The 16,617-nt window shown below is 36.4% G+C and overlaps 1 protein-coding gene across 2 annotated transcripts in view; it reads right to left on the minus strand.

The window, feature by feature from the left end:
- LOC123529323 (reelin-like) overlaps positions 1-16,617 on the minus strand; it is a 418,269-nt gene that overhangs the window by 84,233 nt on the left and 317,419 nt on the right. For both annotated transcript variants that reach the window (XM_045309613.2, XM_045309612.2), the window contains exons 42-45: positions 14,485-14,638; positions 9,310-9,568; positions 6,297-6,438; positions 5,636-5,743 (exon numbers count right to left, since the gene is read on the minus strand). In XM_045309613.2, coding sequence (XP_045165548.2) covers positions 5,636-5,743; positions 6,297-6,438; positions 9,310-9,568; positions 14,485-14,638 — 663 coding nt within the window. The remainder of the gene's footprint in view (positions 1-5,635; positions 5,744-6,296; positions 6,439-9,309; positions 9,569-14,484; positions 14,639-16,617) is intronic.

Below are 16,617 nucleotides of genomic sequence, written 5' to 3' on the forward strand. Positions count from 1 at the left end.
CACATTTCTATTTACGTCCACGAGGTCACGTAACCTATTCTGCCGCATTACAGAAATGTTTGCCAAAAATCGTTTTACTCGATGTATTGAAATAGCTGCCGCGTTTTTATTATTTAAGATTTTTTAATTCTGTTTTTTGTACTTTCTTGTCAAAAGTCTGAATTTTATGACCATAGAATGTATTACTTATTTACTTTTAGAAATAAATAAATAATTAAGATCGCGCTGTTTGAACTTTTAAAAATAACTGTATGAAAATTCGATCGTTTTTATGGAGTATTGCCTACATTCCTGTCGATATCTTATTAAAATTGTTATAGAATTCAAACAGTGTTACTTCTCAAGCGGTGCTGAAAATTTGAAGCGATTATATTAAAAAATGAATGCATTATGCGCGTTTTTTTGGTGTACGTGTCGATAAACAAAGGCCTAAATTAGATATTATTATTACGATAGGTCGCTCATGTTCGTGGAATGGAAAATTACTGGCATGACGTTTTGATATTTTTATGATTCGCGGGTTAATTCCAGTCAATCCAGGTTATTTTTAAGGATGTAATTTCTGAATTTGGTAAAGTTACGAGGTAAAATCCACTCGCCCGATCGGACGAGCATACAGAGAGGTCCACTCGTCCCTATCCATGCAGACATTAACTCGCCAATCCTCGCATAAGACATAACTCGCAATATACGAGGCGTCTAAATGTTCTTTGTGTTTGAAGATAAAATTGCATGCAAGAAATCGAGAAATGCATGCTGCAGACAAAAGTCCGTGCAAATCCTGACACGCGGGAACTTTTCGGCGCATGTAAAATTTATATGAAAAACTAACAGTTGTTTTCATTGAAGTACATCGCCTATGCAGTCCAATCAAAATTGTCGTTACATATTGACGATATGCGAGATGCGCTTCAAACAAAGAGTCGGTTGTGTTTGTCGGCGATCGATTGATTTTTCGATCTTTGTGGAAATGATGACACCATACCCCCCCCCCCCCCCCCCCCTGAATTTCGACCCGGATTTAGACGATTTGGAAAAACGATCCGGGCCGAGATGGAAAATCCGGAACTTCCGGAGTACTCCGGAAAACTTTCACCCATGAAGTTTGAATCAAATCCATTTGGTAATAACACAGATAAAAGTGAAAGTGCGTCTAAATTTTAACCTGAAACTCTAAGTAAAAAGGGGGTATAATAATTGGTGCCAGAGTTATGACCCTTGTGCCATATGATGTTGGTGATGATGAGGAACAACTGTTTTAAGTTTGAAGCAAATCCCTTGTGAAATAACAGAGATATAGTGAAAATGCATTAAAATTAACATAAAATTCTAAGTAAAAAGAAGGCATAATTCATGAAAAATTGGTGCCAGAGTTATGCACCTTGTGTCATATGATGTGGGTGATGATGTGGAACAAATATTTTAAGTTTGAATCAAATAAATCTAGTAATAACAAAGATAAAGAGAAAGTGCATCAAAACTTTAACGAAGTGCGGATGTGGAAGGACGCCGACACCGGGTCGAGTAGGATAGCTCTACATACTACGTATAGTCGAGCTAAAAACGAATCCTGTGTTATATCATGTGGCTAATAATGTGGAGCAACTATTTGAAGTTTGAATCAAATAAGTGAGATAGAACAGAACTGCATCACAACTTGAACCTGAAATTCTAGTAAAAAGAGGGCATAACTAATAGCATTTTGGTGTCAGCATCATGAACATTGTGTCATATGATGTTGGTGACCATGTGGAACCACCATTTTAAGTTTGAATAAAATCCATTCAGTTACAACAGAGATATAGTGAAAAAGCATCAAAATTAAACTGAAAGTCTAAGTAAACAAGATGGTCATGATGACACTTGATCCCTTACCTGAGTAATTACTAATAATTATGAGCTACATGTTTCAAATGTTAAACTGATGTTAAAATATTAAGAAAGTAGGTTGGTAGGTCACATTCATGGTCACTGAATGTCAGTGTTAAGATCGGCATGCAAATCTGTATATGTTATCCAAATTTCAAGGCTGTATCTTAAAAAAACACAAGAAAGTCGGTCAGTAGGTCAAGGTCACAGTCAAGTGACCCCTAATTACTTGGGGTCATCAGGTAATTATAATTAAACAGTGTAGGAAATACGATCAAATAATTTTTGAAGAATTTTTTCCTATATAACTCATATAACAAGTGACCCTCTTTTTACCCCAGGCGCATAATTTGAACAATCTTGTTAGAGATCCACTAGGCAATGCTACATACCAAATATCAAAGGCCTAGGCCTTGAACTTTAAGACAAGAAGATCTTTAATTTCTTTTCCTATATAAGTCTATGTAAACAAGTGACCCCCAGGGTTGGGCCTCTTTTCATCCCTGGGGCATAATTTGAACAGTATTGTTAGAGAACCACTAGGCAATCCTACATACCACATATCAAAGGCCCAGGCCTTGAACTTTCAGACAAGATGATTTTAAAAGTTGTTTCCTATATAAGTCTATGTAAAACTTGGGACCCCTAGGGCAGGGCCTCTTTTCAACCCAGGATCATAATTTGAACAATTTTGGTAGAGGACCACTAGGCAATGCAACAGACCAAATATCAAAAGCCTAGGCCTTGCAGTTTCAGGCAAGAATATTTTAAAAGTTTTTTCCTATATAAGTATATACTAAACTTGGGACCCCCTAGGTGGAGCCTCATTCCACCTCAGGGGCATAATTTGAACAATCTTGGTAGAGGATCAATAGGCAATACAACATACCAAATATGAAAAGCCTAGACCTTGCAGTTTCAGACAAGAAAGTTTTTTAAAGTTTTTTCCTACATAAGTCTATGTAAAACTTGGGACCCCCGATGCTGGCCCTCTTTTCGCCCCAGGGTAATAATTTGAACAATCTTGGTAGAGGACCACAAGGCAATGCTACATCCCACATATCTTGAGGTTTCAGACAAGAAGATTTTTAAAGTTTTTTTCCTATATATCTGTGTAAAACTTGGGACACCCTGTGTGGGGCCTCTTTTCATCCCAGGGGCATAACTTGAACAGTCTACATAGAGGACCATTAGATGATGTCACACGCCAAATATCAAGGCTCTATGCATTGCAGTTTTGGACAAGAAGAGTTTTAAAGTTTTTCATTTTGGTTGCCAGGCAACCAGAGTTCATTAAGGAATTCAATTCTTTGAACAATTTTTAAAGAGGACCATCCAAGGAACATCCCTGTGGTGTTTAAAAGCCTAGGTCTTGCAGTTTCAGGCAAGAAGATTTTTAAAGTTTTTTTCCTATATAAGTCTATGTAAAACTTAAGACCCCTCGGGGCAGGACCTCTTTTCACCCCAGGGGCATAATTTGAACAATTTTGGTAGAGATCCACTAGGCAATGCTACATACCAAATATCAAAAGCAAAGGCCTTGCAGTTTCAGACAAGAAGATTTTTAAAGTTTTTTCCTATACAAGTCTATGTAAAACTTGAGACACCCTGGGGCAGGCCCTCTTTTCACCCCAGGGACATAATTTGAACAGTATTGTTAGAGAACCACTAGGCAATCCTACATACCACATATCAAAGGCCTAGGTCTTGTGGTTTTAGACAAGAAGATTTTTAAAGTTTTTTCCTATATAAGTCTATGTAAAACTTGTGACCCCCAGGGCAGGGCCTCTTTTCACCCAAAGGCACAATTTTAACAATCTTGGTACAGGACCATAAGGTGATGTCACACGCAAAATATTCATTCCTGTGAAGTTTGGTGTAATTTTGCCTAGTGGTTTTCTAGGAGAATTTTTATTTAGAAAATGTTGACGGATGACAGACACTGAGCAGTCACAAAAGCTCACCATTTGGCTCAGGTTAGCTAAAAATAGGAGCCAGAGTTATTGACCTTGTGTCATAATTATGATGTGGGTGATGATTTGGAACCACTATTTTAAATCTGAATCAAATCCATTAAGTAATAACTGAGATAGAGTGCAAGTGCACCAAAACTTTAACCCAAAACTCTAAATAAAAAGGGGGTTTAAGTCATAGAATATTGATGTGAGAGTTATGGGCCTTATGTCAGATGGTGTGGATGATGATGAGGAATAACTGTTTTAAGTCTGAAGCAAATCCATCGTGTAATTACTGAGATAAGGAGAAAAACGAGAAAGTGCATCAAAACTTTAACCAAGGTGTGGTCGCAGAAAGACACTGACACCTGGGCGAGTAGGATAGCTCTCCATATACTTCGTATAGTCGAGCTAAAAAAGATCATAAGTCAATAAATATTTGTGCCAGAGTTATGGACCTTGTGTAATATGATGAGAACAATAATGTGGAAGAACTATTTTAAATTTGAATCAAATTTGTTAAGTAATAACAAAGATAAAGTGATGCAACAACATTAACCTGAAATCATGAGTAAGAAGGGGGCATAATTCATGAAATATTGGTGCCAGAGTTATGGCCCTTGTGTCATATGATGTGGGTGATGATGTGCTACAATTATTATAAGTTTGAATCAAATCTGTTTGGTTAAAACAGATACAGAGTGAAAGTGCATCAACACTTTAACCTGAAATTTTATGTAAAAAGGGAACATAATTCATGAAATATTGGTGCCAGAGCTATGACCCTTGTGTCATATGATGTGGGAGATGATGTCAAAGAAGTCTGAAAAAAACTTACTAAAGCAGTGTTTATTGGATGGAATTCTATGGCTAAGAAAATCAAAAACTTACTTATGCAGTGTATAGGCTTTGGATATCCCATGGTCATGTCAATCAATTACTTAATAAAGCAGTTTACTAAATCAGTGTTTAGGGATTGGACATCCCATGGCTAAGTCAATTGTAAACTTACCAAAGCAGTGTTTTGGGGCTGAACATCGCATGGCTAAGTCAATCAAAGACTTAAAAAAGCATTTGGATTGAAAATATGGCTAAGTCAAATAGAAACTTACTGAAGCAGTGTTTCTGGGTTGAACATCTTATAGCTAAGTCAATTAGAAACTTACCGAAGCCATGTTTTGTGGATGAACATCCCATGGCTAAACAGTTAGAAACTTACTGAAGCAGTGCTTTGGGGCTGAGCATCCCATGGCTAAATCAATTAGAAACTTACTGAAGCAGTGCTTTGGGGCTGAACATCCCATGGCTAAATCAATTAGAAACTTACTGAAGCAGTGCTTTGGGGCTGAACATCCCATGGCTAAATCAATTAGAAACTTACTGAAATAGTGCTTTGGGGCCAAGCATCCCATGGCTAAACAGTTAGAAACTTACTGAAGTAGTGCTTTGGGGCTGAGCATCCCATGGCTAAATCAATTAGAAACTTACTGAAGCAGTGCTTTGGGGCTGAGCATCCCATGGCTAAATCAATTAGAAACTTACTGAAGCAGTGCTTTGGGGCTGAGCATCCCATGGCTAAATCAATTAGAAAATTACTGAAGAAGTGCTTTGGGGCTGAACATCCCATGGCTAAATCAATTAGAAACTTACCGAAGCAGTGCTTTGGGGCTGAACATCCCATGGCTAAATCAATTAGAAACTTACTGAAGCAGTGCTTTGGGGCTGAGCATCCCATGGCTAAACAGTTAGAAACTTACTGAAGCAGTGCTTTGGGGCTGAACATCCCATGGCTAAATCAATCAGAAACTTACTGAAGCAGTGCTTTGGGGCTGAACATCCCATGGCTAAGTCAAACTGTAGAAGTGTTCCTTCCTGGACAACAACATCGGCTGTTACAGCAAATCTGTATTTCTCACCCCCTGATCAGATAGAAAGAGTTCATTATAACAATTGTTAGGTGTTCTTAATAATCTTTATTATAGCTGGTCTATTTTTCAGGAAAAATTACACATTCCTAGAGATCCCTAGAGTTTATAAGGATTTGTGCGTTGTTTTTTTTTACTGTTCAGTAATGTTGTACATGTCTTTAACAGTTTTTTTTCTATTTTTTCAGTAAAATGTACAGTAGTTTGAGCTATCAATAGTCAAATAAAATTCTGGTGCTTTTATTATACAATAAAGTCAGGCTTAAATGGGAAACAAAACTTAATATGGCATTTAAGATGTATAGTAGGAGGAGTTTGAGTAAAGAGAGGTATCTGATTGTAATGAACTTACAGGGAGTTTTAGCAAAGGAAAGTTTTCAAGTGAGATGAATTTACTTGTAATTTAAGCCAGCTGAACACAAGCTCCATCAAAAGACCAGGACTCTGGAATATCAAGCCATAATTTCTTCACACTCATTATGTAAAACTAGCATCATACATATTTATTCCAAAAAGCAAGACAAGAACAGGAAGTAGATCAACATACCAATAAAGTCTATAGCATCAAACTCTTCACCACACACCAGTTCTATGACTCCACCTGGGTTAAGGGTCCAGTTAGGGTCCTTAGGGGCTTTTGGATCATCTGCTAACATTGGCTCACCCTCAAAGTTACCTCCAACATATATCTGACATTACAAAAAGATATTTCAACTGTCTTACATTGTATACAATTTCTTTTTCATTGGCTTTCTGTGAATATCTTGTAATGTGATCAAGAATGTATATTGTAGCTATTGAAAATTCCATTAAATGGTTTCAAAGATAGTTTTCAGAAAGATATGATCAATTAATACCTCACTAATAACATAAAGTTGCATATTTTATTGAAAACCTCATCAATACTGCAAGAGTGTATGTTTCATTCAAGACATCATCAATAGCACAAGATCACATATCTCATCAGTAAGGCAGGGTTGCATATTTTATTCAATACCTCATCAATTGCACAAGGTTGCATATTTTATTCAATACCTCTTCAGTAAGAATGCATGTTTTATTCAATATCTCATCAACAGCCCAAGGGTTGCATGTCGTATTTAATATCTCATCAATAGCATAAGGTTGCATGTTTTATTCAATACCTCATCAAAGTACAAAGCTGCATGTTTAATTCAATACCTAATAATAGCATTATTCAGTGCATCACCAACAGTGCGAAGTTGTATTTAGCACAATGTTGCATGAAAACCACTCCAAACGAATAACAAGAGCACCGCAATGCGGAGCAATATACGCCTGAAGGTATGACCTTTGACTCCTAAGTGTGACGTAAGGGTTATATCAGAGGATGGGAACAAAATTTAAAGAACTTGACTGTTGAAGCCCAAAGGACAGGAACAACAAAGGGAAGAAATTCCAAAAAATAATTCAAAGTCCACAGAAAAAAAAATATTCTAAGTCCACAAAAAAAATCCTTACCAGCTACAGATATGTCAAAATACACCTTAAAATTGGAAGTACCATCCATGTTGTACCACAGAAAAGTGGTCTCAGTTTTTCCCTACGGCCAATAATAAACAAGAGCTCCGCCAAGCGGGGCAATATACGCCCGAAGGGTTACATCATAGGATGGGAGCAAAATTTAAAGAACTTGACTGTTGTAGCCCAAAGGACTGGAACAACAAAAGGAAAACTTCAAAAAAACAAATATAAGTCCACAAAAAAAATATTCAAAGTCCACAAAAAAAAATTCCTTATCAGGTACAGGTATGTAAAAATACACCTAAAAATTGGAGGTACCATCCATGTTGTACCACAGAAAAGTGGTCTCGGTTTTTCCCTACAGCCATCAATAAAAAGTTTCAAAATAAGCTATTTATAGTAACATAAAAGGGAAGTAATTAAAAAAAAAAATATTGTAAGTGAACAAAAAAGAGATCTGCCAAATAAAATCAAGAGCACTGCAATGCAGAGCAATATACACAAAGCAAAGTCATATATGACCTTTGACCCTTAAGTGTGACCTTGACCTTGAAGCAAGTCATCCGGAACATGTGCTCTGCATGTCGTCTCAGTGTGGTGAACATTTCTGCCAAGTTTCTTTGAAATCCTTCCAGCATTTCAAGAGTTACAGAGCGGACACGAAACAAGCTGATATGACTTTTGACCCTTAAGTGTGACCTTGACCTTGAAGCGAGTCATCCGGAACATGCGCTCTGCATGTCATCTTGGTGTGGTGCACATTTGTGTCAAGTTTCTTTGAAATCCTTCAAGGGGTTCAAGAGTTACAGAGCGGACACGAAACAAACTGATATGACCTTTGACCCCTAAGTGTGACCTTGACCTTGAAGTTAGACATCCAAAACATGCGCTCTGCATGTCGGCTCGATGTGGTGAATATTTGTGTCAAGTTTCCTTGAAATCCTTCAAGGGGTTCAAGAGTTACAGAGCGGACACGAAACTGCTAATGGACACACGGACGGACGGACAGACGGACACCAGCATCATAACATAATACGTCCCTTTGGGCGTACAAAAAGTTACAAAATAAGCTATTAATAGTAACATAAAAGGGAAGTAACTCAAATTTTTTTTATTGTAAGTGAACAAAAAAGGGATCAGCCAAATAAAAACAAGAGCACAGCAATGCAGAGCAATATACACACAAAACAAAGTCATATGACCTTTGACCTCTAAGTGTGAGCTGGACCTTGAAGTGAGCCATCCGAAACATGCGCTCTGCATATCGTCTTGATGTGGTAAACATTTGTGTCGAGTTTCTTTGAAATCTTTCAAGCAGTTCAAGAGTTAAAGAGTGGACATGAAACAAAGTCATATGACCTTTGACTCCTAAGTGTGACCTTGACCTTGAAATGAGCCATCCGGAACATGTGCTCTGCATGTCGTCTCAATGTAATGAACATTTGTGTCAAGTTTCTTTGAAATCCTTCAAGTGGTTCAAGAGTTACAGAGCGGACACGAAATTGCTAAAGGACAGACAAGACAGACAGATGGACGGACACCAGGTGTATAACATAATACGTCTCTTCGGGCATATAAAAATGCATGTTTAATTCAATACCTCAAAAATAGGGTAAGATTGTACATATGAATCAATACCTTGTCAATAGTGCAAAGTTGCTTTTTTCATTCAATTTTTCATCAACAGCGCAAGGTTGCATTTTCAATTAAATTTAATATCCAACAGCCTTAGATTGCATTTTTTATTCAATATCTCATCAACAGCTTAAGTCTGTATGTTTTATTCAATACCTTATCAATTACCTAAGGTTGCACATTTTATTCAGTACCTCAGTTATAGTGCATGGTTACATGTTTATTTCAGTACTACATCAACAGTGCAAGGTTGCAAGATTTATACAATACCCCATCAGTAGCATGAGGTTGTATGATTTATTCAGTACCTCATCAATAGCCAAATGCTGCATGTTTATACAATACTTCATCAATAGCCAAGGGTTGCATTGTTACACATTTAATTTCAATTCAATTCAATACCTCACCAATAAACCTAGGTTGCATGTTTAATTCAATACCTCATCAATAGCCCAAGGTTCCATAAATAATCCATCTTTGGAAGGTTGCCACCATCTTAACTGTGAGGCTGTGGATCGTGCTTTTGCTGGAAAGTTCAAAACAACATAGAATGGTGTATGGCTGTTATCATTGTAGTCAAACTGTTCAATTGTATGCCAGTTAATACCACCATTTGTGCTGTACTGGGTGTAGACAGGGGGTGTAGCAGGATCAGGGTGTGTGTCACTACAACCCAATCTAAGATAAAACTGAACAGTCCTGCAAAAGAAATATAACAATCACATGATCTCTCCTTTAAAATTCACTATACAAGAGGGCCAAGATGGCCCTAGGTCGCTCACCTGAGAAACACACCATAACAGTGTAAACATGTTTGACAAATAGTCTAACCAATTTTCATTAAGATTGGACCAAAAATGTGGTCTCAAGTGTAAACAATTATTTTCTTCAATTTGACTTAGTGACCTAGTTTTTAAGACAAGATGACCTACATTCAAACTTGACCTAGATTTGATCAAAGCAATCATTCTGACCAAATTTCATGAACCTCAATTGAAAAATACAGCCTCTATCACATACGAAACATTTTTATTTGATTTGTCCAAGTGACCTAGTTTTTGACCCCAGATGACCCATATTCAAACTTGACCTTAATTTAATCAAGGCTATCATTCTGACCAAATTTCATGAAGATCAATTGAAAAATACAGTCTCCATTGCATAGACAAGGTTTTTCTTTGATTTGAACTAGTGACCTAGTTTTGACCACAGATGACCTATATTCTAACTTGACCTAAATTTCATCAAGGCAATCATTCTGACTAAATTTTATGAATATCCAGTGTAAAATGCAGCCCCTATTGCGTCACACAAGGTTTTTCTTTAATTTGGCCAGGTGACCTAGTTTTTGATCCTAGATGACCCATATTCAAACTCGACCTAGATTTCATCCTGACAAACATTCTGATCAAACTTCATGAAGATCTGGTATCAAATGCAGCCCCTATTGCATATACAAGGGTTTTCTTTGATTTGATCTATTGACCCAGTTTTTAAACCCAGATGACCTATATTCAAATCTGACCTAGAATTCATCAAGGCAATCATTCTGACCAAAATTCATGAAGATCAGTTGAAAAATACAGCCTCTATCGCATACACAAGGTTTTTATTTGATTTGATCTAGTGACCTAGTTTTTGAATGCAGATAACCCATTTTTAAAATTGGCCTAGATTTCATCAAGGTAATCATTCTGACAAAATTTCATAAGATCAGTTGAAAAATACAGCCTCTATCACATACACAAGATTTTTCTTTGATTTGACCTAATGACCTTGTTTTTGACCCCAGATGACCCATTTTCGAACTTGGCCTAGACTTCATCTAGGTAATCATTCTGACAAAATTTCATGAACATCAGTTGAACAAGAGCTGTCCATAAGACAGCCAAGCTCGACTATTCGAAATATTGTCACAGAAGCAGGAAATTATTACCCAAATGTTAAATATCAAAAGAGTTTTAAGTTCGAAAGGGGACATAATTTGACCAAAATACATATCAGAGTTATGGGACTTGATGCTATCAACTAGTTTTATAACCCCGAAGAAACATATTAAGTTTCAATTCAATATCTGCATTAGTTTTGGGGATAGTAACTTGCATGTAAAACTTTAACCAGAATTTTCTAAGTCCAAAAGGGGGCATAATTTGCTCAAAATACATGTTAAGAGTTATGGAACTTGACCCAGTGAGGTTGGTAATAGACCTAGAAAAAGAATAAATAAGTTTCAAAGCTATATGCCTTTTAGTAATAGCTGTATGTACTTGCACGCAAAACTTTAACCAGGATTTTCTAAGTCCAAAAGGGGGCATAATTTGCCCAAAATACATGTCAGAGTTATAGGACTTGGTGCTATCAACTAGTTTTATAACCCCGAAGACACATGTGAAGTTTCAATTTAATATCTGTAGTAGTTTTGGAGATAGTTACTTGCATGTAAAACTTTAACCAGGATTTTCTAAGTCCAAAAGGGGGCATAATTTGGCCAAAATACATGTCAGAGTTATGGGACTCGACCATGTGAGGTAGGTAATTGATCTAAAAAAAGAAAAAATAAGTTTCAAATCTATATGCCTTTTAGTAATAGCTGTATGTACTTGCATGCAAAACTTTAACCAGAAATTTCTAAGTCAAAAAGGGGGCATAATTTGGCCAAAATAAAGGTCAGAGTTATGGGACTTGGTGCTATCAACTAGTTTTATAACCCCGAAGACACATGTGAAGTTTCAATTTAATATCTGCATTAGTTTTGGAGATAGTAACTTGCATGTAAAACTTTAACCAGAATTTTCTAAGTCCAAAAGTGGGCATAATTTGGCCAAAATACATGTCAGAGTTATGGGACTTGACCCAGTGAGGTAGGTAATTGATCTAGAAAAAGAAAAAATAAGTTTTTAAATCTATATGCCTTTTTAGTAATAGCTGTATGTACTTTGCACGCAAAACTTTAACCAGAATTTTCTAAGTCCAAAAGGGGCATAAATTGCAACAATGAAGGTCAGAGTTATGGGACTTGGTGTCTATCAACTAGTTTTTTAACCCCGAAGACACATGTGAAGTTTCAATTCAATATCTGCATTAGTTTTGGAGGTAGTAACTTGCATGTAAAACTCTAACCAGAATTTTCTAAGTCCAAAAGGGGCATAATTTGCTCAAAATACATGTTAGAGTTATGGAATTGACCATGAGGTTGGTAATTGACCTAGAAAAAGAATAAATAAGTTTCAAAGCTATATGCCTTTAAATGATAGCTGTATGTACTTGCAACAAAAACTTAACCAAGGTGTGACGCCGACGCCGACGCCAACGCCGACGCCAGGGTGAGTAGAATAGCTAGACTATTCTTTGAATAGTCGAGCTAAAAATACAGCCTCTATTGCATACACAAGCTAAATGTTGACAGACAACAGACGCCGGACATCGAGCTATCACAAAAACTCAATAAATCCCCACAATCACAACATTTCAGACAATAATTGTTTCCAAACATGAAAATACTTATATAGGCAAAATACAAAAGCTACAGTACAATTAACATTCATTCACATTCATTTCTTACTCAAAGATGTTTGATAAATATTTCAACTTCCTAAAAGGTATAACTTATGGTGGCTGATTTCTGCCATTTCGTGTCGAAATGTCGAAGACAGGAAAACACGAAAGGTCGAAAACTGCTTATTTGTCATGTGTTCGCCTTTCGACTTTTGAGGCGAACACACGACGACACGAAACTCTGAAGGCGAAATAACGAAAATTCAAGAGCGAACACACAAACTTTTGTATCTTTCACTTTTCGTGTCGGCAGGTATTAAAACTTCGTGTTGTCACCCTTCTTTTGTTGTGTCTTCGTGTATTCGCCTCGAAAGTCGAAAGGCGAACACACGACAAATAAGCAGTCAGTTTCGACCTTTCGTGTGTTTGTGTCTGCGACCCCCCGACATGAACACACCACAAATGTGCAATTTCGTTCTTTCATGTATTCGCCTTCCGGTAGACATGCGCATAACAATTACACATATGCTGCTGAAATGAAATTTGCTATAAACAATGTTCATAGAGGGAAGAGTTATATCCTTACTTGGTAATACGTACGCTGATAATATCCCTTTCTTTCAGCAGAATTAGATTTTAAGACGGACTTTCTCATAACTTCTTATACGTTTATTTTGTATGCAACCTATATGAAACATTTGTCCTGTGTTCGTGTCGGCGGGTTGAAGTAAGTAAGGTCGAAAACAGCTCAACTGTCATGTGTTTGCCTTTCGACAAAAGAAGGGCGACAACACAAGGTTTTAATACCCGCCGACACGAAAAGTGATTAATACAAAAGTTTGTGTGTTTGCCTCTGAAATTTCGTTGTTTCACCTTCTATGTTTCGTTACTTCGTATATTTGCCTCGAATGTCAAAAGGCGAACACACAACAAATAAGCATTATTTCAACCTTTCGTGTTTTTGTTACTTCGACATTTCGCCGCGCCGACATGAACAAACGAAATGGCAGAAATCAGCCACCATAATAATTTTATCTACACATCAAGAGCTGTCCATCAGACAGGCTCCCAACTTTTCAACAGTTTCAAGTGAAACAAGAAAAAAAAGAATGTTAATTTGTACTAAAACCCTCAAAAGGGTCATCAAAAGGGTCACTGACAAAGCATCAATATAACATAGTAATGAAAAACATTGCAAAGCATGGCAAGATGGCGAGATAGCATGTGTATCTGCATAAGTTACTCTGCAGTAGGATTTAGGATTTTATTTCAATAGGTTGTCAGAATCAGGCAACATTTAAAGAGATTAAAACATAACTGAAGCCCACTTTCACATAACTCGCTAGGGAGAAGCAGTGTAGTGCAAAATAGTACAATAAAACATGGAGGGATTTGCTCTTATGTATACAAAAAATATGTACTTCATTTGTATACAAAAAAAAATATGTACTTCATTTGTATACAAAAAATATGAAAAACAGTACTAAGAATGGCAAGAAATGAATACCCACAGGTCTGAGCTGGACACAACCTATTCTGATCAAAACAACTAATCTGACATTTATTTTTGGCAGGTGGATTATGGACTTCAAAGTTTATAAACACGAACCATTACTTGGAAAATATAATGGAGTTATTTTATCCAAATTTACAACAAACTGAAACTGGTAACAATTCACATACAAAATCTGATTTTAGACTGAAACAAATTTTTTCCATTACTCTAAGGCTTGTCAGTAAAAAAAATGTTCTATCTACTAACTTTTGTACTGATTTCATAAATATAAATTACTTATGTATATATAACAGAGGGTCAGCCAAGGAACGTTCACATTTCTCGACTTCAAGATCGGACTAAAGGTTTAGGAGGAGATGTCATATGGGGATTTTTTTATTTTTAGCTCTGGTGACCCCTACGTGCAACTAAGCAGAACAGTTCCAGAGAAGATGTCATCTGAAGAATACCTTTGATGGTCAGTGATCATCCTGAACACTTCATGCTATTGTGAGCTGAAAAACTGGACATATTCTATCAGGACAAGTAATGTCACAGTGTTATGTAAGATGTAAGTTTATTCTGGTCTGCCAGTATTATTTTTGTGGTAATTCCTTGTACTTACGTAGCTTTAGAAAGATCCAGTTCCCTTGTAACAAGAACTCGCTCTCCTGTACCTTTGAACACAAGACTGTATCCATCAACCAGCAAATCACATTCCATGGAAACCAGGCCCCCAGACCACATATTCCATTTTGTTTCATCTAGTATTTTATTGGCTAATAGTAAAACAGAAAATTATTTTTTCTTTTCTTGAACTTGTTTTATAATTCTATAAAGATGAGTCAAGAATGAAGAAATACTCAGTGTGGCCTACTTTAACTAGAGCTATCACTAAAACTGATTCATACCCACACTGAAGCCTTGTTTAGAAATGTAACAAGTGACTGAGTATTGCAGTGGCAATACAGAAGTCCCCTACAGGTGGAAAAATTTGTTAGTGTTCGTACCTTGTGGTTGTTGGCAATAGATTCTGTTTGAGTAGTTGCAGGATACAGATTTGCAGATGGATAGGTGGACGGATGAAAAGACAGATGGATGGAGGGCATTCAGATAGTCCCTTCCAGTGTTACACATACCAAGTTTTATGAACCTAGCTTAAAAACTTTTGAGTATTTGCAAGATCCAGATTTGCGGATGGACAGAGGGCATTCCTATAGTCCCCAACAGTGTTCCACTGGTAGGGGACTTATAAATAATATTCTAATGAATAATACTAACTGTATTTTCTGATATCACTCACTGTACGTCTTATGTTCCCTCTGGGAGATCATTTTATATCTATTCAGGAAATGATTATACTGCTTACACTTTACAGGTTATATCAGTTTTACATATCGTCTTTTATCAAGTTACATTGAATTCCCTTCATTGGCTTTAAAGTTATTGTCTTCAATTATAAAATGTGAAAAAGAGCTATCACAGGAGACAGCTTGCTCAACTATTTTGATACTGGATAGTTAAAAAGGGCACATCTGAGGAAGCTAGAGCTATCACTGGAGTGTTTAATGAGTTAAAAAGGGCACATCTGAGGAAGCTAGAGCTATCACTGGAGACAGCTTGCTCAACTATTTTGATACTGGATAGTTAAAAAGGGCACATCTGAGGAAGCTAGAGCTATCACTGGAGTGTTTAATGACTGTTTAATGTGGATGACAATACAGGACAACAGTTACAGTCTGAGTCATAACATAGAGATAGAGTGAAAGAGAATCATAACATTATAAAAAGGACATAATTCATGGATATTTATACAACAGTAATGTGGCTAATAATTTGGATCAACTTGAAGTTTGAATCAACTTCACTTAATAACAAATGTGATATAGCAAAAGTACATCAGCACTTTAACCTGAAATTCAAAGTAAAAAACAGAGATAATTCATAACACACAGGTGCCAGAGTTAAGGTCCTTATGTCATATGGTGTGGGTGAAGATGTGGAAAAATCATTTCGAGTTTGAATCAAGTCCATTTAGTATTAACAGAGATATGATGAAAATACATCAAAATCAAACTGAAATCCTAAGTAAAATGGGGACTTTATTCATGAAATATAATGTATTTGTGACTTTGTGCCACATAATGAAGATGATGCTCTGGAACAACTATTTTAAGTTTGAATCAAATCCATTAAGTAACAAGAATTTGTAACAGAATTACCAACGTCCCCCGCCTTAGAAGGACATTTTTTACAAAACATACTGCATGCCAATACAGCATCTTGGCATGAACAAAAAATAACAAGAGTGCCAGACTGTCATAATATTATGCTCGTCATTTTCTGTGTAAGTTTGAGAGACAGTAAGCCGAAACAATGACATATCCAATTCTAACAACCAGGTTAAAAAGTTTCAAGACTAAGCTATTTATAATAGCAACAAAGGGAAGTAAGTTTTGTTTTTTTAAGATTACAAAAAAAGCTCTTTACCAGGAAGAGATACCTTAAAATACACCTAAAATTTGAAAATAACATCTAAGATGAACCACAGAAAAGTGGTCTTGACTTTTCCCTACGGTCAATTATAAAAAAAGTTACAATATAATTTATTTATAGTCACAACAAAGGGAAGTTAATCCTGAAAAAAAAAATTCCAAGTCCACATGATAATCCTTACCAGGTAGTGATAGGTCAAAATACACCTAATAATTGGATGTAACAATCATGTTGTACTACAACAAAGTGGTCTTGACTTTTT

Source organism: Mercenaria mercenaria, chromosome 13 (genome assembly GCF_021730395.1).
Source record: "Mercenaria mercenaria strain notata chromosome 13, MADL_Memer_1, whole genome shotgun sequence".
NCBI classification, from domain to species: domain Eukaryota; kingdom Metazoa; phylum Mollusca; class Bivalvia; order Venerida; family Veneridae; genus Mercenaria; species Mercenaria mercenaria.